At 35.1% G+C, this 23,449-nt stretch overlaps 1 protein-coding gene across 1 annotated transcript in view; it reads left to right on the plus strand.

Annotated features, from left to right (window-relative positions):
* ETNK1 (ethanolamine kinase 1) overlaps nt 1-19,812 on the plus strand; it is a 72,781-nt gene extending 52,969 nt beyond the window's left edge. The window contains 3 exon segments of the mRNA XM_024733102.1: nt 703-863; nt 13,679-13,752; nt 14,080-19,812. Of these exon segments, the coding sequence (XP_024588870.1) occupies nt 703-863; nt 13,679-13,752; nt 14,080-14,152 (308 nt within the window). The 3' untranslated portion in view covers nt 14,153-19,812.
* Nucleotides 19,813-23,449: the final 3,637 nt, after the last annotated feature.

The raw sequence follows: 23,449 nt of genomic DNA on the forward strand, positions 1-23,449 counted from the left end.
AGTATACCTATTTCTGTAGGATATAAAATCCATGAAGGAGAATAGAGTGTCATAAGACCAGAGAAGTAAGTTTGGATCAACTTAGGAAGAACCTTGAATGCTAGACAAAATACTATGAACTAGATTAGTATTTTTCAAACTCTACATCATGAGATCAGGTATGTGGGATAATTAAAGCAAGGAATGGAAAAGAAATAGAAAGTATCAGAATTGGAAGGTGTAGTTAGGGTAAATATTGTTCTGTGAAACTTAATATCAGGTGTGTGTATAAAGTTTCAATATAAAAATATATTTCTTACTCTGTGAGAAATGATTAAAGAAGCTTTAGAGCCACAGTTCTAGGAAATGCTCTAGATATTAGTGTGCATAAGAATCTCCTGAGGTACTTATTAAAATTGAAGATTTGTGGCTTCTGATGCAGGTGATTCAAGCTTCATACTTTGAGGAAAAATTGAGGCAATGGGAATTGATTATGGTGATCAACTGTATTGTACATTAGCATTTAATTTGGAATACATTATGATTGGTTTATTATTCTAATAAATGCTATTTACTTAATAATATCTAGCATTTCAGCCCCAAATGGAAACATTTAATAATTTTTTTCTGAAAAAAAAATGTAGATGGTAGGGATTATTAAAGTTTGCACAAGATGTGTAATGTGTTCTTAAAAATCTCAGTGTATTTTCATTTCTATTTTAGGTGTGAGTGATGTAGACTATAGTCTTTATCCAGATAGAGAACTGCAGGGCCAGTGGCTGCGTTCTTACCTTGAAGCGTACAAAGAATATAAGGGTTTTGGGTCTGAAGTTACTGAAAAGGAAGTAGAAATACTCTTCATTCAAGTCAATCAGTTTTCATTGGTAAGTTTAAATTTAAACAATTAATGAAAGATTCTTGATATAATGTTAAAAACTAAAAATTTTCATCATTTTTTAAACAGTTGCCCATTTTGAGTTTTGTGAACTTGTTATTTGTTTAAAATAATGACAAAATGAGATTGTTTAAAATTCCCCCACTATAATGCTTTTGAAGACAAAAATTTTGTTTCATTCACTGCTATATCCCCAGCCTCTAGAACAACAGTGCCTAGCCACATGGTTAACTGCTCAGTGAAATTATTTGTTTAATGAATGGATTCTAGTTAGAGTTAGGATTAATGGGCCTCTCACCACTGTGGCCCCTCCCATCGCGGAGCACAGGCTCCGGATGCGCAGGCTCAGCGGCTGTGGCTCATGGGCTCAGCCGCTCTGCGGCATGTGGGATCCTCCCAGACCGGGGCACGAACCCGTGTCCCCTGCATCGGCAGGCGGACTCCCAACCACTGCGCCACCAGGGAAGCCCTCTTTCTTTATGTTATAAAAAACATAATCAAGGACAGATTTATGGGTAGTAAGGTTTTTCCACAATATATTTAATCATCACATGTTAACATGTTAACATATCATGTTAACGTGATAAAAGTAGATTGGAAGGACCGGTAGAATTATGTTTTCATAACCACCAGTATTTTGTCTTACTGAGCTTCTTTTGATAAGCATTTATTTCCTGCCTCTTTGATATTGTAATGCTTTATTATTTTCAAGACCCACTTCTCTTTACTCTAAATGCATTTATGTTTTCAAATTTTAGTTCATTTAAATTACCTTTTGAGAATGACGTGATGCCATTAGAATAAGCTTTCAGCTAAGGTGTTGAGACTAATTAAATTGAATACTGGGTTGAAGTTATTTTAGCTACTACTTCTTTTTAGTTTTAATATAATTCTCTGCAGTTGACATGGGGAATATTTGCTATGTAGTCTTCACAAATAGACCCTATTGGTGTCTCACAGGTGTACTGTTTCCATAGTCTTAAGAGCAGCATTCCCCCAGTGCCATACAGAATACATCCTAAGTAAGAGGGTGTGCTGAAATGTGACTTCTTTACCTGCTGTTTTGATGTCTATTTTGAGTCGAACTGTTGGTTAAATTAATGACATGCTCTCCAGTTGGTCCTAGGATGCCTGCTGTTTCTATTTATTCTATTTAAACATGATCTTAAAGTAGAGAATATAGGGTTTTCTTAACAATAATGACATAATTGCTAAATCCAGTTAAAACTCTTCAGTCTTTATCTTACTTGATCTGTCCATAGCATTTGACATTATTTTCCATTGATTCCAATTTTTCCTTTCGTTAATTTTTGTGGTCCCATTCTTCCTTGGTTTTCCTCTTTTGTGCCCTCCTGCTTGTCTCCTTCTCTGGCTCCTCTTTCTTCTTACTCTTCCTCCAACCCTCTTACATGCTAGTGTTTCCTAGTGTTTGGATTTTGGGCCTCCCTCCTTTCATTTTATGTACATTATATACTTTTTTTTTTTTTTTTTTTTTTTGGCCGTGCCACACGGCTTGTGGGATCTTAGTTCCCTGACCAGGGATTGAACCCAGACCCTCAGCAGTGAGAGCATGGAGTCCTAACCACTGGACTCCTGGGGAGTTCCCCACTTTATATACTTCTATTGGGTGATCTAGTCCCATGGCTTTTATTGCCCTTTCTGTTAATGATCCCACTGACAGGCTCCAGATCAGTACTGACTGTATCTATCCAGGGTCCCATTAGTATTTGACCACAAGGTGTCCAAACTTGAAGTTTATTTTCTGCATCCTATCCTCTGTCCCATTCTTTATTGTACTATCTTGACTTAATTAAAATGCTGTCCATTCTGTTGCTGTATTCTGAAACCAGGAAAGAAGGAATTTTTTTTCATGTGTTCCTCTCCTCACATTTTTTCTATTTTCAGATTCTATTCTAAAATTCTGTCAATTCCAACCCTTTCTCCTTAATTGCATGACCTTTGATTAAGGCCTTTGTCTCTCACATATGTTAGTCTTTACTGGTCTCTTTACCTGCAGGTTTTTTCTGTCTGTAATTCACACTGTATATTTTTTAAAAGTGCTCTTTCTAATAACTAGAATCTAATTTATGAATCTGATTGTGTCACTTTCCTACTTTATGACTCCCCGTGACTTACAGAATGAAATCCAAATGATAGCATCTACAAATTGTCTTATTTCCCACTAAATCTCTCACCTACCACCTCCTCTCTGGCAGAGTCATCTTGTTTTCTAAACCCTCCAGGGTGGTTTAAGCCTGTATGCTTTTGTATAGATTATTCCTTTCTACTTAGAATGCCCTTTTCCCTGTATTCTCTGGCAAGTTCCTCTTGTTCCTTATGGATGTGTCTTAAATACTGTTTCCTCCTCTTTCCTTGATCACTTGTCATGAAGAAGACAGCACATACATACATTATAAAGCTGTTTTGATAAGGGAGGAAAAGAGGTTTGAATAAGATCAAGGTGTAGCTGTTCTAAATAAATAAATGTTTGGTAAATGTTTATTGTTTGGTAAATGTTTGGTAATGTTCTAAATAAATAAATGTTCAGTAAATGGTATGATCAGACTTCCTCAGTATTAAAAGATTTCACTTCTAATTAATTGTTTACTATAATTAATTAATGTTGAGGAGATGACAAACAAAAGTAGGTATTTGCATTACAAAACCAAATAGGGAATACAGGGGTTTTTTAAGCTTTGAGTTTTGAGACACATTGTTGGCAGACTTCAGATTCTTTCTAAGTAAAATATTAAAGTTATATTGAGGTTTTCAGGAAACAGTTTGAGGATTCATTTTAGTTATTTGTTCACCATATAAAGCTTTTAATTTTTCTTTGCAACAGATGTGGGTAGCCTAGGAATTAAAATACCCTTTGATAGATTTACATATCCATAACTTCCAAATCTGAGAGAAGTAGTATTAGTAAATCATAGAATCACAGATTATTATATTATTTGTACTTAAATATTCTCTCTTTGCCATTTTGGAGAATGCAAAATGACAAATGGGCTATTTCCTCACTCCCCCTTTGTTTATGAGTCTAATGTTACATATAAATTTTTAATTTTTCACCCTATAAAAGGTGTTACCTACCAAAAACGTGAAGTTTTATGTATAATGCTTCTCTAGTTTAGAATTATTTAGTTATTTTCCATTACTATATGAATAAAAATTGAGAAATACATTTGCCAGCACTGCTATTTTTAGGTGTAGAATGTTATGTTATTTTTAGGTGTAGAATGTCCCCTGATTTTAGTCTTTTCTACTACAGAACCCACCTAATAGGAAGAGATTATGATACCAGTTGCAGATGATTTTTATATCATTAGAATATGCTGAGGTGATTAAGACTAGTGGTTCTCAAACTTTTTGGTCTCAGTACCTTATTTTACGCTTCAAAAACTTTTTTGAAGACCTCTACGAGATTTTGTTTATATGGTTTAACTATCAGTATTTACCATCTTGGAAATTAAAACAAATTCAAAATATTTATTAAATACATGTTTTTTTAAAAAACTCATGTTAACATAAACAGCATTTTAAAAATGAAAAATAGCTATTTTCCAAATCAAAAAACACTTCAGTGAGAAGGATGACATAATTCTTTACTTTTGCAAACCTCTGTAATGTCTGGCATAACAAAAGCTGTATTCTCATATTTGCTCCTGCATTTCATCTCTTACAATGTATTGTTTTGGTTGACGTATATGAAGATAGTCCTGTTTCGCACACATAGGGTTGTTGGAAAAGAGGAGTGTTTTGCCTTTTCAGAGAATTGTGGATATTCTTTTTTGATGCTTCACCAAAACTCAGCAAGTGATGGTTTCTTAAAGGTTAATTGTAATGTTCAGTCTGAACACATAAGTTAACTTTTGTATTCTATTACATTAAACTCCATTAGTTTATCTTGCACTTTGAATGGTTCTTTTACCAATGTGTGATTTTGTAATTTGAATGTCATTCATTAGTTATTTGGAAAATATGGATTTATTGAGCTGTATAGATCTTCTAAAAGTTGATACATCTCATTATATGATATTTAAAAAATCACATTTATTGATATCACCACCAGTATCAGAAAAGTTTTAGGTACTTTATTGAGAAGCTGATAAGCTCACAGAGTTGAATACAGATTTTCCAAAGTTCTAATTTTAGGTTGAATAGTCAAAGTCTGTCATTGGCAACAAATACTGTCATTTATTCTCATTGAAATGACAAGTTCTCTTTTTTATATTTGAGAAATGTCTGCCAAATACCCAAGTCTAATAACTCTAGTTCATATGTCAGTTGTTCTTCAAGTAAAAATGATGTTCCATTAAAAATGTGCAAGTTTAGGTCACAACTCAGTCATATGTGGTTTTCCTTGAGACAGCCTTCACGCTTTGGGTATGCATCAGACATTCTTTATTTGTACTTCCTGTATCATCCCACAGAATATCAGAATATCATGTACTCAGGGGTGGAGATTTAATAAAATTAATAGTTAAAGGACTTTATTAAAGGACATTCTTTAGTGAGACTGGATTTGTACTGTGAGTGTGTGGTGGTGGTGAAGAATATGACTACTATACTAATTCATTTTGGTACCACTGCCTTGACTTATGTTAAGGTACCAGGAGCTTCACCCAGTATTGCTTTTTCATCATTGCAAATGTAAACACAGTCGAAAGGACAAGTAACATATTAGTATTATTATGAAAATAGTTTTGGGCCTCAGAGTCTTCCATGGATTCATGGACCACTTTGAGAACCACTGATTTAGACTTTCAAAAGAAGGAAGGCATCTCATCTCATAAATCACTTTTCAATACCTGAGACACTTCCTTAGACAGAAAGAAGACCATTTTAAAAAATCTTCATCATTTTTGTCATTCTGGTTTCATATAATTAATAATTAACATTTTATTGAACGTTTGTTGTATGCCAGCTGCTCCGATGTGGTTTTTTTTCCACACACCAATCAGTTCTCTAGTTCTCAGTAGGCAGTGATTGGGTGTCCTACAAATTTAACTCAGGTCTGACACTATCTACCTGGAGATAGTGTCAGATTCCATAGGTTAAAGGTTCAGTCCCACAAGACTGTCCCCTTGCCCCTTTAGATGCCACTCGCAAGTCCACTGGCTTTAAATGGGAGGCTTCCACAACTCCCTCCTTGGGGCCTGTTAATTTGCTAGAGTGGCTCACAGAACTCAAAGAAACGTTTACATTTGTTTACCAGTTTATCATAAAGGATATTATAGGGATACAAAAGAACAGTTGGATGAAGAGGTATAGTACGGTGAGGTCTGGAAGTGTCCTGGGTGTAGGAACTTACGTTCCTGTGGAGTTTCGGGTGTACCACCCTCCCAACATGTGCGTAGGTCATCTGGTTCACGAAATATGGAAGCTCTCCAAACTCCTTCCTTTTAGGTTTTAGTGGACGCTTCATTACCAAAGCAAGATTGGTTAAACCACTGGCCATCTCAGTTTTCAGTCCCTCTTCCCTCCCTGGAAGTCTGGAGGTGGTGGGGCGGAAAGTTCCAACCTTCTAATCACGTGGTTAATTCCCCTGGCAACCAGCCCTCAAGTTTAGGGGCTTTCCAAAAGATACCTCATTAACATGTGGTTGAAAGGGGCTTGTTAAGAATAACAAAGACATTCCTTTCACATTATAGCTGTGGAACTATTTCAGGAACCAATGACAAAAGACCAAATATTGTAACAAAAGATGCTTCCAGTTGCTCTATGCTTAGGAAAGTCCAAGGAGCTATGAGCCAGGAACAGTGAATGAAGATCAAATGTCTATATCTTATTATAAATTATAATATCTCACTTGCATTTTACAGATGAGAGAACAAACGTACAGAGGGGTTAATTAAGTTGCTTACAACCACACACCTAGTAATTTTTTTCTAGTTATAGTATTTCTAGTTAGAATAGAGTATTTCTCGGGAAGTGAAGTCTTAGTGTTATCAGAAACTTTTTTTTTTTTTTAGATTATCAAATATTTAACTCTGTTTAATGCAGTGTTGTGTAGTCCCAGCCTAGAAAAGCTAAGGAGTACAATGCAATGGTAAAACTTAGTAGAATCTGACCACTATAGAAAGATATGAAAATTAAAGCTGGATATATAGTAAGGTACGATTCCAGTAGGGAAAAATATAGATCAATCTATTTTCAATATATGAGAACAGATGGTCTAAATATTTGGATGTGGATTATAGCTAATCAAAAGATGCATAGGTAGAGATGAATGTAAGCCAAATATCTATCTATGTAAATGTTAAAAAAGTACACATGCAACTATTTTATTTTTGCTTGTATGTACAATATAATTTATACCAATATTCTGTTTAATGCTTTCAAAGAGAAAGTCAATTGGAAGCCTCATAAATATGTAGCAGAAAAAACTGAAACACAGAACAAAATAGGTTTTCTAATAAGATGTAATAAGTAGGGATATAAAAAGAATGATGACTAAAAAAGTAAAATACCAACTGCCTTAAAAATCTGTCATTAAACAAGATAAATTGAAGACAGTAAAGTAGACAGAAACTAATGGGAAAAAGCAAGCTGGAGATAACTTTTCCTAAGTAATCAGAATGAAAGAAATGCATCTGAACCACAGAAGGCGTAAAAACTAGGAGCCAGCATATGCTTGGCAGTCTTTTCTGTGTAGCTTTACTGAACTGACCAAAACACTGCCGGTTTTTCTTTTTAATTGTACATAATTTTTTATTAAATGAAAGATTTAAAAAATTTTGTAGTGCTTTACAATTTCCAAAAGTTTCACACACGTGACTTCATATAACCCCATGATAACCCTTTTTTCCCCCACCCCTATATTGCCCACCCCCACAAGTGGTAACCACTAGTTTGTTCTTTTTATCTGTGAGTCTGCTGCTTTTTCTTCTTTTAATTTTATTTAATTTATTTTTTTATACAGCAGGTTTTTGTTAGTTATCCATTTTATACACATCAGTGTATACATGTCAATCCTAATCGCCCAATTCATCACACCACCATCCCCCCCACGCTGCTTTCCCCACTTGGTGTCCATACGATTGTTCTCTACATCTGTATCTCAGCTTCTGCCCTGCAAACTGGTTCATCTGTACCATTTTTTTACATTCCACATATATGCGTTAATATACGATATTTGTTTTTGTCTTTCTGACTTACTCTGTATGACAGTCTCTAGATCCATCCATGTCTTAACAAATGACTCAGTTTCGTTCCTCTTTATGGCTGAGTAATATTCCATTGTATATATGTACCACAACTTCTTTATCCATTCGTCTGTCAATGGGCATTTAGGTTGCTTTCCTGACCTGGCTATTGTAAATAGTGCTGCAATGAACATTGGGGTGCATGTGTCTTTTTGTTTTTGTTTTTTTTTGCAGTACGCGGGCCTCTCACTGTTGTGGCCTCTCCTGTTGCGGAGCGCAGGCTCAGCGGCCATGGCTCACGGGCCTACCTGCTCCGTGGCATGTGGGATCTTCCCGGACCGGGGCACGAACCCATGTCCCCTGCATCAGCAGGAGGACTCTAAACCACTGCACCACCAGGGAAGCCCGCATGTGCCTTTTTGAATTGTGGTTTTCTCTGGATATATGCCCAATAGTGGGATTGCTGGATCATATGGTAATTCTATTTTTAGTTTTTTAATGAACCTCCATACTGTTCTCCATAGTGGCTGTATCAATTTACATTCCCACCAACAGTGCAAGAGGATTCCCTTTTCTCCACACCCTCTCCAGCATTTGTTGTTTGTAGATTTTCTCATGATGCCCATTCTAACTGGTGTGAGGTGATACCTCATTGTAGTTTTGATTTGCATTTCTCTAATAATTAGTGATGTTGAGCAGCTTTTCATGTGCTTCTTGGCCATCTGTATGGCTTCTTTGGAGAAATGTCTATTTAGGTCTTCTGCCCATTTTGGGATTGGGTTGATTGTTTCTTTAATATTGAGCTGAGTGAGCTGTTTATATATTTCGGAGATGAGTCCTTTGTCCGTTGATTCATTTGCAAATATTTTCTCCCATTCTGAGGGTTGTCTTTTCGTCTTGTTTATGGTTTCCTTTGCTGTGCAAAAGCTTTTAAGTTTCATTAGGTCCCATTTGTTTATTTTTGTTTTTATTTCCATTACTCTAGGAGGTGGATCAGAAAAGATCTTGCTGTCATTTATGTCAAAGAGTGTTCTTCCTATGTTTTCTTCTAAGAGTTTTATAGTGTCCGGTCTTACATTTAGGTCTTTAATCCATTTTCAGTTTATTTTTGTGTATGGTGTTAGTTAGTGTTCCAATTTCATTCTTTTACCCGTGGCTGTCCAGTTTTCCCAGCACCATTATTGAAGAGACTGTCTTTTCTCCATTGTATATCCTTTCCTCCTTTGTCATCGATTAGTTGACCATAGATGTGTGGGTTTATCTCTGAGCTTTCTATCTTGTTCCGTTGATCTATGTTTCTGTTTTTGTGCCAGTACCATATTGTCTTGATTACTGTAGCTTTGTAGTATAGTCTGAAGTCAGGGAGTCTGATTCCTCCAATTTGTAAATATGGTATATCACATTGATTGATTTGCGTATTTTGAAGAATCCTTGCATCCCTGGGATAAATCCCACTTGATCATGGTGTATGATCCTTTTAATGTGTTGTTGGATTCTGTTTGCTAGTATTTTGCTGAGGATTTTTGCATCTATATTCATCAGTGATATTGGTCTGTAATTTTCCTTTTCTGTAGTATTTTTGTCTGGTTTTCATATCAGGGTGATGGTGGCCCCATAGAATGAGTTTGGGAGTGTTTCTTCCTCTGCAGTTTTTTGGGAGAGCTTGAGAAGGATGGGTGTTTACTCTTCTCTAAATGTTTGATAGAATTCAGCTGTGAAGCCATCTGGTCCTGGACTTCTGTTTGTTGGAAGATTTTTAATCACAGTTTCAATTTCATTACTTGTGATTGGTTGGTTCATATTTTCTGTTTCTTCCTGGTTCAGTCTTGGAAGGTTATACCTGTCTAAGAATTCATCCATTTCTTCCAGGTTGTCCATTTTATTGGCATAGAGTTGCCTGTAGTAATCTCTTAGGATGCTTTGTATTTCTGTGGTGTCTGTTGTAACTTCCTTTTCATTTCTAATTTTATTGATTTGAGTCCTCTCCCTCTTTTTCTTGATGAGTCTGGCTAACGGTTTATCAATTTTGTTTATCTCTCAAAGAACCAGCTTTTAGTTTTATTGATCTTTGCTATGTTTTCTTTGTTTCTATTTCATTTATTTCTGCTCTGATCTTTATGATTTCTTTCCTTCTGCTAACTTTGGGTTTTGTTTGTTCTTCTTTCTCTAGTTCCTTTAGATGTAAGGTTAGATTGTTTATTTGAGATTTTTCTTGTTTCTTGAGGTAGGCTTGTATAGCTATAAACTTCCCTCTTAGAACTGCTTTTGCTGCATCCCAAAGGTTTTGGATCGCTGTGTTTTCATTGTCATTTGTCTCTAGGTATTTTTTATTTCCTCTTTGATTTCTTCAGTTATATCTTGGTTATTTAGTAACATTGTTTAGCCTCCATGTGTTGTGTTTTTTATGTGTTTTTCCCTGTAATTCATTTCTAATCTCATAGTGTTGTGGTCAGAAAAGATGCTTGATATGATGTCAATTTTCTTAAATTTACTGAGGCTTGATTTGTGACCTGGGATGTGATCTATCCTGGAGAACGTTCCCTGGGCACTTGAGAAGAAAGTGTAATCTGCTGTTTTTGGCTGGAATGTCCTATAAATATCAGTTAAATCTATCTGGTCTGTTGTGTCATTTAAAGCTTCTGTTTCCTTATTTATTTTCATTTTGGATGGTGTGTCCATTGGTGTAAGTGAGGTGTTAAAGTCCCCCACTATTATTGTGTTACTGTCGATTTTCTCTTTTAGAGCTGTTAGCAGTTGCCTTATATATTGAGGTGCTCCTATGTTGGGTGCATATATATTTATAATTGTTATATCTTCTTCTTGGATTGATCCCTTGATCATTACGTAGTGTCCTTCTTTGGGTCTTGTAATAGTCTTTATTTTAAAGTGTATTTCGTATGATATGAGGATTGCTACTCCAGCTTTCTTTTGATTTCCATTTGCATGGAATATCTTTTTCCATCCCCTCACTTTCAGTCTGAATGTGTCCCTAGGTCTGAAATGGGTCTCTTGTAGACAGCATATATACGGGTCTTGTTTTTGTATTCATTCAGCAAGCCTGTGTCTTTTGGTTGGAGCATTTAATCCATTTATGTTTAAGGTAATTATCGATATGCATGTTCCTAGGCCCATTCTCTTAATTGTTTTGGGTTTGTTTTTGTAGGTCTTTTTCTCCTTTTGTGTTTCCCACTTAGAGAAGTTCCTTTAGCATTTGTTGTAGAGCTGGTTTGGTGGTGCTGAATTCTCTTAGCTTTTGCTTATCTGTAAAGCTTTTGATTTCTCCATGGAATCTGAATGAGATCCTTGCTGGCTAGAGTAATCTTCATTGTAGGCTCTTCCCTTTCATCCCTTTAAGTATATCATGCCGCTCCCTTCTGGTTTGTAGAGTTTCTGCTGAGAAATCAGCTATTAATTAACCTTATGGGAGTTCCCTTGTATGTTATTTGTCATTTTTCCCTTGCTGCTTTAAATAATCTTCCTTTGTCTTGAATTTTTGCCAATTTGATTACTATGTGTCTTGGCGTGTTTCTCCTTGGGTTTATCCTGTATGGGACTCGCTGCGCTTCCTGGACTTGGGTGGCTATTTCCCTTCCCACGTTAGGGAAGTTTTCGACTATAATGTCTTCAAATATTATCTTGGGTCCTTTCTCTCTCTCTTCTCCTTTGGGACCCCTATAATGCGAATGCTGTTGTGTTTAAAGTTGTCCCAGGGGTCTCTTAGGCTGTCTTCATTTCTTTTCATTCTTTTTTCTTTATTCTGTTCTGCAGCAGTGAATTCCAGCATTCTGTCTTCCAGGTCGCTTATCCATTTTTCTGCCTCAGTTATTCTGCTATCGATTCCTTCTAGTGTAGTTTTCATTTCAGTTACTGTATTGTTCATCTCTGTTTGTTTCTTCTTTAATTCTTTCGGTCTTTGTTAAACATTTCTTGCATCTTCTCTATCTTTGCCTCCATTCTTTTTCTGAGGTCCTGGATCATCTACACTATCATTCTGAATTCTTTTTCTGGAAGGTTTCCTATCTCCACTTCATTTAGTTGTTTTACTGGGGTTTTATCTTGTTTCTTCGTCTGGTACATAGCCCTGTGCCTTTTCATCTTGTCTATCTTTTTGTGAATGTGGTTTTTGTTCCACAGGCTGCAGGATTGTAGTTCTTCTTTCTTCTGCTGTCTACCCTCTGGTGGATGAGGCTGTCTAAGAGGCTTGTGTAAGTCTGATGGGAGGGACTGGTGGTGGGTAGAGCTGACTGTTGCTCTGGTGGGCAGAGCTCAGTATAACTTTAATCTGCTTGACTGCTGATGGGTGGGGCTGGGTTCCCTCCCTGCTGGTTGTTTGGCCTGAGGCAACCCAATACTGGGGCCTACCTGGGCTCTTTGGTGGGGCTAATGACAGACTCTGGGAAGGCACACACCAAGGAGTTCTTCCAGAACTTCTGCTGCCATTGTCCCCGTCCCCCAGTGAAACAGAGCCACCCCCCGCCCCTGCAGGAGACCCTCTAACACTAGCAGGTAGGTCTGGTTCACTCTCCTATGGGGTCACTGCTCCTTCCCCTGGGTCCCGATGCACACACTACTTTGTGTGTGTGCCCTCCAAGAGTGGAGTCTCTGTTTCCCCCGGTCCTGTCGAAGTCCTGCAGTCAAATCCCTCTAGCCTTCTAAAGTCTGATTCTCTAGGAGTTCCTTCTCACATTGCTGGACCCCTAGGTTGGGAAGCCTGACGTGGGGCTCAGAACCTTCACGCCAGCGGGTGGACTTCTGTGGTATAAGTGTTCTCCAGTCTGTGAGTCACCCACCGCGCAGTTATGGGATTTCATTTTACTGTGATTGCGCCCCTCCTACCGTCTCATTGTGGCTTCTCCTTTGTCTTTGGATATGGGGTATCTTTTTTGGTGAGTTCCAGTTTCTTCCTGTCAGTGATTGTCCAGCAACTAGTTGTGATTCTGGTGTTCTCACAAGAGGGAGTAAGAGCATGTCATTCTACCGCACCATCTTGGTTCCTCCCTCAGAATCTTAAAATATCGTGTTTAAATGAAAATAGATTGTAAAGCACACATACAAAATTATTATGCAGCTCCTAATTATACAGTCATCTGTTTACTCTTTAAGTCCTAAGACTCATTTTTCTCCAACATAAGTTGTGTAACTTTATATCATCGTTGATTGCGCAGAATTGTTGGGTCAATAAAAATTGCTTTCAGAAATTTGTCACCCCCTGAACATCTTCAGGTTTCAGTATATGTTTTATTTTTGAGATTTGGATTTTCCTTTTTGTATATATTTTAAGAAACAAAATCCTTTGGTAATGTATTTTATAGGAAATCCTATTAGCAATTATGACCCATTAAAAACACTTAACTAACAACATGTATCAGTGCTGATGCCAAACTCTGCCCACACAAAGCAGGATACAGGAACTGGGCTCTATTTATTTTTTAGTGATTATAATTTATTATAACCTTTTGTGGACAAAAGTGGTCTATAGCCATCCAGATAACTGTACACTTCAGTATTACCTGTGGTTTTAGATACTTTGTGTTAAAAAAGCATCAAGGAAGTATTGTTCATGGAGTTGATGAAAAAGGAAGAAACTTACAATTTAATATTTGTTTTACAAAGAAATGCATTATCATAATTCTTGATTTTTCTTCCCTTTTTTTAGGCTTCACATTTCTTTTGGGGACTGTGGGCTTTGATTCAAGCCAAATACTCCACTATTGAGTTTGATTTCCTTGGGTAAGTTTAATTTTACTGTATGCATTACATTTGTCTCTACTCTTGGGATTTACATTTAGAATTTATAGGGGACATTGTAGTTATTATTTTTAGTCAAATGTTGCAGAGGTTGCATACATTTAATAATTGGTCTGCAAGGAAATCTGGTATAATCTGTTAAATGATTTCAGTATTAGAAAAGTGTCCAGTAGGTGGTGCAATAAACTAAAAGTATGTCCCTTGAAAATTTAAAAATTTTAAAAAATCAGTTTAGAACGGGTGGGTGGAAATAAACGAAGGATTAAGGTTTTTAGCTGTAATTATGTTGTTACTCTCTTTTCTCAATAGGTATGCAATTGTTCGTTTTAACCAATACTTTAAGATGAAGCCTGAGGTTACTGCATTAAAGGTGCCTGAGTAAAGAAGACATTTAATTATTCTTAAGTAGCTGAACAATGCTTGTGGATATTTTAAGAAATTCCGAAAAGCCAATATATGTTAAAATTCTTTTAATTTGGTTATCTTGCTTTACAAATTATGCTTCTAAACAACCAATTTATTTTTTAAATAGAATGATGTTAAGAAATACACCTACTGCTCTCAGTATGTGGTGGGTTAGAAGTTTGTTAAATCAGCAGAAGGGTATAAAGATGTCAGTTTAATCCTTTGATAATTTAATCTATGTTATATGTTAATTATTTATTATAAATTTAACATGAATTCTGTGACTGTTTTCATCTGTTGGTTGGGTGTAAGCAACAAAAATTTTCCAGAGAAAATTTTCTTTTAAGTTTTACTTTAATAACATGAATCTTAGTAAACATTTTAGGTGTTTAGTGTAACCTTTTTATTTTGACACACTGTTAGTTAAATGAATCATTTACTCTTGGAATGCCAGACACTGGTTTAGATAACTTAAGATGTTCATAGAAAAATATCTGTTTAGGAGAGTGAAGTACATTCACTGTCTATGCTAGTGGTACATCTTTCTGGAGTATTGGAAAGCATTTTTTGGGGGGGAACATCTTAGAATTAAATTCCCCCCTTGCTACATAGTCTGGCAGTATAAATATTAATATTTACCATATAATCCTGGAATAGATATATGATGATTTTATGTTACCAAAATCTGTATTAAATAATGTTTTCATATACTATATATGGTCATTTAAGTTACAGTTTGTTTTTAAAATTTTACTGTATCAAATTGTTTCTAACCAAAAATTTTGTTTTACTTATTAAGATGTTGTATATTTTGTTTGTTATTAAATAGTAGCTAGTACAGCAATTGTTAATTTTTGAAACAAAGCCAGAATGCTTATCATACTTGGGAACAAGAAAATGTCATTTAGTTTAATTCTTTTTTACTTCTTCAGATTCATTCCTTACACTGTGGTTTTAATGTTTTAGTCTGGCTCCATGTCTTTAGAATGATAGCAAATGATTACTTGATAAATGTATCAATAGTTTCAGAGAAATAAGTTGAGATGGTTAAAAGAATTAAATAAGGAACCTTTAGAACATGAACCTTGTACACTTAAAATCTGATATAACAATGTGAATTAAGCAAAAATACTCATGGTAGGAGGGCTTCTGTTTGGTTTGATTTCTTTTGATTTTGTTTGTTTGTTTTTGTCTGTTTGAGAGTGAGAGGATGGCAGTTATTATTTGGAAGGAACTTAGATCGTTGAGATAGATAAGCAAGCATCCAATTTTGAAGACTGCTGTGTAGAATTGAGCAGTCATGGTTAACTCTGCTTAGAAAATTAGTCTGACAAGCTTTGCACTTTGGTCACATAAGTGCCCATGTACAAAGTTGGCTTAATGGATCTGCATATTCAGAATATGCAACTACAAATTAATCCTCTGAGAAATCTTCTGGGGAGTCTGATGTATTATTCCAAGTGACTTGTATTCTCAGATAAGTGCTTTAAAATACTTGGATTATCTCAAGATGTTTAAAGCTAATAAAGTAAGTAGAAACACTTACAGGCCATTTAAAATGGTAAATTCTAGTTACATGAATAGAATCTTAAAATCTGTTTTGTGTCTATATTAGCAGTGTTAGACCAAAATTTGTTTTCTACCTCCCCAATGTTACAGATGTTCACTTCTGTTTTTATAAACCATATTACTGTAGGATCAATAGAATTTTACCTAATTAACTAAATGAAAGGAACCAATTAAACAATGAATAGCTTTTTATATAATGTTAGAGTGAACTTGAAAAATTGTTTTTGGTGGAATTTCATCTGGGGCTGGAACATTTTCTTAGAACAATGAAGAATATGTAGTACTCTTGATTTTTTTTGCTTTCCGACTTCTTAAAAGTGCAGATATATCTTGGAGAACTGTGGGAAGAGAGAAGATCATTTTTCTGCCTTACTCCATATTCTTCAAACTATTTTGAATAGAGATTCACCGAGCCATTGCTGGTAGATTGTGCCTAGCTGCTAGCTGTGATACTCTTGTAAGTGGTTCAGAGAGATTCATATAGAAGTGAATGTAAAGGGGAATAAAGGCTCTCACTTTAGCCCTAGGCAATGAATCTTGGGAACAAAATAAGCTATTTAAGATATTTCCCCCACTTTTAGGCTAGATTTTGGGTATTATGATGTTCCCACTTCCTGTACAGGTTTTTGGGATCATGCTTCAGCCTAATAATAGGGTTCAAAGTTTGCTTCCCTTTTAATTGATCATTTAAGGGATTCTAAAGGGAAAACATCCCTCTAAAATTTGTCCTGTGGCTTGCTGGGATGTCTTTTGCCTTTTTATGTTAAGCTAAGGAACTTGAATGCCTTACCTAATAACTCAACTGATAGTAAGCTCATTTTGTAAATATGAAAATGGTTGTTAGAGAAGTGGCATTCATGTATACTCAGTGTTAGTCAGTAGACCATAGTGGCCTGGATGCTTTAGCAAGCAAAATTCCACAATTTGTTTTCCCTTTGTTCCTTACATACTTGTATGATCTTAACTGACCAGTAATACTTGATTTTTTTCCCCTCCTGACCCCATGCTACCACCACTTTCTGGGAATTAAAGAGACGTGGTAGTAAATCATACTGTTCACATGATCATTTGAGATCAATATGAGCACAAAACTCATCAACTAGGTCTGCCTGGAATGTATATAAAACAGTGTAAATAAAAATTTGTAAATTAGTGTGACTTGTATGTTGCATATGAGATTGTGTATTGTTTTGCATTCTTTTCCCTTTTGTAGACATTTTTCTGTAAGGTCATGATCCAGCTCTTTGGTTTTAGACTGGAAATAGCCAACAAATCGGGCTGCACAGTGGGATAACAAGAGGAACTGGAAATAGGGTTTGTCAGTTTTTGTTAATGTCAGTACTTATTTATTTAGCCTCTCAGTGCCTAATATGACTTTTTTTCAAACTTTAGTTGACCACTAGTTTTTGGAGGTTAGATTCCTGCGAGCAGTAAATTAATACATTGTTAGAATTCCATTTGAGTCATGACTCTAAGCTAAAGCAAATTAAAAATATAATTTTATGATTGCAGACTGAAGTGTTATCCTTTTCTGTTTTCAAGGCTGTTAACCTTTTTCTACAAAAAAAACCTTTGAGTTTTTATATATCTCAGTGTGAATCTTAAGTCCCACATATACAAGGGAAATGATAAGTAATAGCTCCTAGTTCAACTTAAGCATGTCTCAGTTGGCTTCTCTAAGTATAAAGTTGTTCATTATGGGATTGTAAAACACAGAAAAGGTATGTGCTCTTTTAATGACTGCTAATTCCATTTTTGCTGAACTAAAAATATTTAACTTCATAAATATATTTATTATGTAACCTTCCAGATTTAAAGGAAAAATTCCCCCCAAACACTCTCAATTAACAGTTAAAAACCTCCACTTTTAAAGTTATATGGATATTTCTTTTTTACATTACACAAAGCTTTCTGTACCATTTTTGAATTCCTTCATAATGTAAATGAGAAAACTATCAGTTTGATTTTCTGCTTTAAATTGCTTTTTAATAAGCATTCCAAAGTGATATAGACTTAAGCTTTTAATATTAGTCATTCAATTGATAGACAAAGTTAACAATGTTTTATGCTAGGGGAGTTTTGTTATTGGCAGCAACTTGCACTACTTTACACAAAAGGCAAATGCTAGTAGTTTTTATGCACAAAGGAAAGTGAATTATAAGTATGTGGTAAAGCAGCTTTATCTTTATTTCAAAATTGATTTGCTCTGAATTTTCTTCATTAGATTTTTAGAATGTCTTTGACTGGAAACTTAGTTACATATTAAGGCAATCTGTTTTGTTTTTGTTTCTTTTTTTAATGAAAGACATTAGTTATATGAAGCCACCTTTTTTTTTCTGCTACATACCACTTGTGAGATTACAGTGTTATATGTCTTGGGTTTGATGTCTTCAGACAGAAAAGTGTAACGATTATTTTAAATGAATTTTTCCCCATCTTTGAAGTTTAGTCCATAAATGTATTGCTATAAAAGAAAATGCTTGAGTTTGCATTACTTGAATACTTGAAAACTGAAATTAATAAGATATATTACACAATGAATTAGACTTTTCTGAACAGTTTTTAACACTAAAATTTTCCTTTCTGAATCATAATTTGAAATGGACAGATTTAAACTATTTGAATAGAAAAAATAATATAGTGCTTATAGAAAATACCCTTTTGACTTTGAGGCATTCAGAATTCAAGTTTTTAGTAGGTTTCTGTCCTGCAATCTGCTTTCTCTTCTTTCCTATACTTAATGCACTTACTGTGCTACTGATGTTATCAAACAGCAAGTTAAAATAAAATCTGTGTTCGTTATGCATCCTATGGCTTTCTAGTTACGAAAAAATTGCTCTGTAAAATACTCTTAATCCCTAAATGTAGGCATATTTTTGTCTACACCTTGCCCATTAATGGTATTAATACCATAAATCATTTTAACAAAACACAAGGTGTTTATACAAATTGAAAACATTACATGTTATATTTGAACTCGTTAGTGAAGGGTAAGAAAAAGGTGGCTGATTTGAGTTGTTCCATTAGTTAAATTTCAAAAGGAACTTTGAGAGATTAAGACCTGATAGTATCTGTGTAAACTAGCTCCTGTGAACTGGGAAAGACCCCCAAATGTTTCCCCCCATTTCCAGTGGAGGAAATGAGAGCACTTGCATGGTTGTACTGTGCTGCTACTTAAATTATGTAGTGACACCCTGTAATTTTTATTGTTCAACAATCTGAAGAAGTTTCCTGTTACTTACATGTACTAAAGTAATTATAAATTGGTAGAATCTGCAAAAAGGAAACTTTTAAACTCTACTGTATTTAGGAGCCTTTGTGTAGCTGGGTGAAGTTTCCATGATTTGAAGTATTTGGATTTTAAAATATACCATTATTTTAAGAAAGAAGACCTGGCATTATTACATATTCTTAAATGACAATGTCCTTATCAGTTTCAGAAGAAAAAACCAAAATGAATAATTGTCATTGCATTAGCTGTAGGTTGAATTGGGAAATTGTGGCATAAAGGTTAAATTTATGTTTCTCAAATGTGAACCATAGTAGTATAATGCTGCTCTGTAAATACTGTAAGTGCTACAAATAGTCTCAGCACTGAAAATGTATTGATACCTCTCAAATGAATGCAACGTTTGATGTAGGTGTTTTGATATGCCTCAGAAAGTATCTGAGTGTCTGGGAACTTGTTAATCTGTTTGGTAATGAAGATACTTCCTGTTTTTTGTTGCTTCTTTTCATGTTTAAAATTTAATTTTTACATTTTTACTACTGTTAATTTAAGTAGAATTTGTTCTCTGGTTAAAATGGGGTTACCAGTGAAGAAAATTAAAAACAGCCTCATTCATGTAACTGCTTAAATAAAGATGCAGTTTTGCTATGTGTTCATAAACTTTTAATGAATCTGTATTTCTGTTTAAATATAAGTGATGTTTAGGCTTTATTTCTGTTTAATAAGGCCTTTTATCATTGATTAAATAAAGGAATGTATCTTTTTGAAGAGATTTATATTCTGTAAATAAAAATTGGTTGTAACAATAAAGTTGAGTTCTAACTGCTTGTATCCATAAATCTTGTTACTTCAACTTATTTTTGTGGTTTTCCTATTGTAGAAAAAGCTTTTAAATGTTCGTGTATAACTATTTGTATATTGGAAGTGAGTCTTTAAATTTCTAATCTCTGGTTTTTTAATATAGTGTTTAAAAGTTTTGAAAAAAGTTTACTTTTGAAAATTTGGTTGAGATGAGAGTGTAGAATATTGTATAAATTATGAACAAATTTTGTTTACCTAGTTTAAAAATTCATTATTGTAGCCACTATGTGTTTTCACTGTGCTTGGGGCTGGAAGCAGGAATAGAGACACTGGTTGGGACTTAGCATCTTACAGTCTAGGCAAGGACTATCCGTTCAACTAATGTTAGTTAAGCTCAGTTTCTAATTTTCAGGTAGTGTGATAGATGGTGGAGATACAAAGATAAGATATGATTTCTACCTTCAGATAATGTTTATCATGAAGATCAATTTTCCATAATGAAAATAGTCAGCAGTGTGTGTGTGTTTGTTTTATTAGCATGCCTTCCAATTTGGGTTTGTCTGGTGTTTTGTAATGATTAGATTGAGGTTATGTATTGCAGCCAAAATACTACAGAAGTGATTTGTCCTTGTTAGAGTATCACATGTGAGGAAATCAATGTTGATGTTAATTTTGATCACCTGGTCAAAGTATTGTTCTATGTCGTCACTGTATAGTTGTTTTCCCTGTGGTAACTAATAAGCAGTCTGGGGAGATACTTTAAGATTTTGCTCCTTGGCAAACATCTCCTGTCCTCCTCCCCTGATTTAACAATACTTGATAATTATCTAAACCAGTCTTTATTGTGATGGCTGCAAAATAGTCACTTCTAGTGCTGCTGCATGCTTCACGTATATCAACCTTTTACTGTAAGGAATCTCTTGTCTATTATCTGTCTATCTCTGTTTACTGTAAGGAATCATCCTCTTGTGTCTGTTATCTTTCTCTGATCTGCCATGCATGGGACCGTATTTTAAGTATATACTCATGGGTTTCTGTTTTATTCAATGCATTATAATTTGTTACTACACTTCTATATATTGATGTTAAATTGTCTGAGATTTGGCTTGGGGGAACCCCATCAAATCTGGTTCCTATGTCCTTTTGATATACCCCGAAATTTTTTGAGCACTTCCTTACCTTCTAGTAAAACAAGAAATTGCAGACTAATTTTGTACTTCCCTTCCTGACCCCTAGAATCAGGCATTTTCTCCAAGGAGCCTGGTTCCTTTTGGGGGTGTTAGTATTTAGAAATTTAGATCTGAGGACTAGGGATGCTCATTGCTCCTGGGCTATTACTGATCTTAGGCCCTTTTAGCCGGCAGAGCAAGGGAGCGCGCACGTGTTGTGTGTGTGCGCGTGTACACATGCTCATATTCATGTATGTTTTAGAAATTGAGTCCGTACTGACACCTCCAATTTCTGATTCAGCTTTCCAGAGTTCTTCCTTGCCTCTACCATTTCATATTTGTTTTTCTTATTTCCTTACTCTGATAATATAGATGGGTATTTTTTCAAGACTACCATAGAAATAGGTCCTTTTCAGTGTATCATATGAGGTGTAAGATGTTAATACATATGTTACTAGTGGTTTTAACCTTAGTTACTTAATTGAAGTGTCTGCCAGGTTTCTCTCCCCACGTTTTACTTTTAATTGGTAATTAGCTGGTGGAAGAGGATACTTGGAAGTTGTGTGGTTTCTTTGCTATTAATTTTAGCATCCATTGGCAGTTTTTTGCTGCAACAATATTGTGATGTTTGCACGATGCTGATTTTCTATTTCTCTCTTTCCTTCTACATTCATAAATTGGAATTTTACTGTAAGGAAGAGCTGTACCTTTATTATTTACCTTTATTTATTTATCCAAGCAGTAAGGACACAAGGATATTCTGTGGGCTATAATTCTATTACAGTCATTCTGTTGCTCAGTTTATTTCTAGATTGGTGATTGAGAGCTCCTTCAAGCTGGCTGCTGTATTCTTCCAACATTGCCCACCTCATTTTTAGAGCACTTCCTTTTCTGGCAACATAAGGTGTTCCAGGCTAGGTTTGTACTTTCCCTGCCCCAACCCTCAATTCAGCTATTTCTTCACGGATCCCTGACATTTTTTTTTTTTTTTAGAGAATATTTAGAAATTAAGGTCTAGTTGCCTTAATTGTTCATTGTTGGGCATTACTGCCTCTAAATTCCATCAGTTGACAGAATTAGGAAATACTAGAAAAGTCAGAAGAATGCTTCAATGCACTCCCATATATCCTCTTCCAGATTCCCCCAGTAATATTTTACTTCCTTTGCTTTACCATTTTCTCTCTATTTCTTTTTGTGAATTACTTGAGCAATTTACACACATAAGTCTTCTTTACCCCTTAATATTTCAATACTTGTATTTCCTAAGAACACTGTTTTGACCTGTGATGAGTTGGTGATCATTCAAATGAATGTCCTCTGTTTGTAGTGTGGTATTTTGGGGTTTTTGTTTGTTTTTGACTGCTTGCATGACCTGTATTTAATTGGTTTTTAGCAATTTGATTATTTAGATGTGATTTAGATGTGATTTCCTTTGTATTTATGATTCTGCTTGAATTTTGACCATTTTGAATCTGTAAATTTATGTCTTTTACCAAATTGGGGAAGTTTCAGCCATTATTTCTTCAAGTATTATATTCAGACTCGTTCTCTCTTCCCTTTATGGGTCCCTAATTACACATGGTTAGACTGAAGTTGTTCAGCAGGTCACTAAGGCTCTGTTCATTATTTTTCCAATGTCTGTTTTCTCTGTTTTCCAGATTGGATTATTCTGTTCATCTGTCTTCATACTTCGTTGGCTTCTTTCCTCCCTTCTAATTTCCAAACTGCTGTTATGTCCATTTAGTGACTTTTTAAATTTTGGATATTATTTTCAGTTCTATAATTTCCATTTCATTGTTTTTTAGAGTTTCTATTTTTCTTTAAATTTTCTATTTATTCAATATAAGTATAGTCTTTGCATCCTTGAGCATGGTTGCTTTAAAATCCTTGTCCATGAATTTCAACAATGGATCATCCCAGGGACCATCTGTTGATTTGGTTTCTTTTGAGTATGGTTCGTATCTTCCTGTTTCTTTGTATGTCTAGTAGTTTTGATCTGTTTCCTGGACTTGTGATTGATATGTTGTAGAGACTCTTGATTCTGCTATGATCCTCTGAAAAGTATTGATTTTGTTTGTTTTAGCAGGTATGTAACTTGGCTGTACTCAAACTCTGGCTCTCCTCGGTGGATAGCAGCTAAAATTTTTGATCAGTTTTTTTTTTTTTTTTTTTTTTATTTAGTTGGGTGGCTTGGAATGTGCCCCACACCTGTGTAGTTTACAAGTCAGCCAGAGATCTGGTCGGTCTGTATGCAGATTTTAGTGTCATCTCTGGGTCTCTCTCAGAATTTCTTTCCATACTTTCCAGCTCTTGCGGTTACTTTGAACTCTGTCCTCTGGCTCGTCAAGTAAAGACTGCAGGTTTTTTGAGTTTTAGGTACCCCACAAACCTCTGACTTGTGGCTTGCCCTCAGGTTAATAATATGGGAAACTCAGTGCCATTCTCTTTTTCTAAATGTAAATCCTGATCTGGTTTCTTTTGCTATTTATTGCTTTCTAGTGCTTTT

The sequence above is a fragment of the Neophocaena asiaeorientalis genome, unplaced genomic scaffold, assembly GCF_003031525.2.
Source record: "Neophocaena asiaeorientalis asiaeorientalis breed wild unplaced genomic scaffold, Neophocaena_asiaeorientalis_V1.1 scaffold150, whole genome shotgun sequence".
In the NCBI taxonomy this organism is placed as follows: Eukaryota; Metazoa; Chordata; class Mammalia; order Artiodactyla; family Phocoenidae; genus Neophocaena; species Neophocaena asiaeorientalis.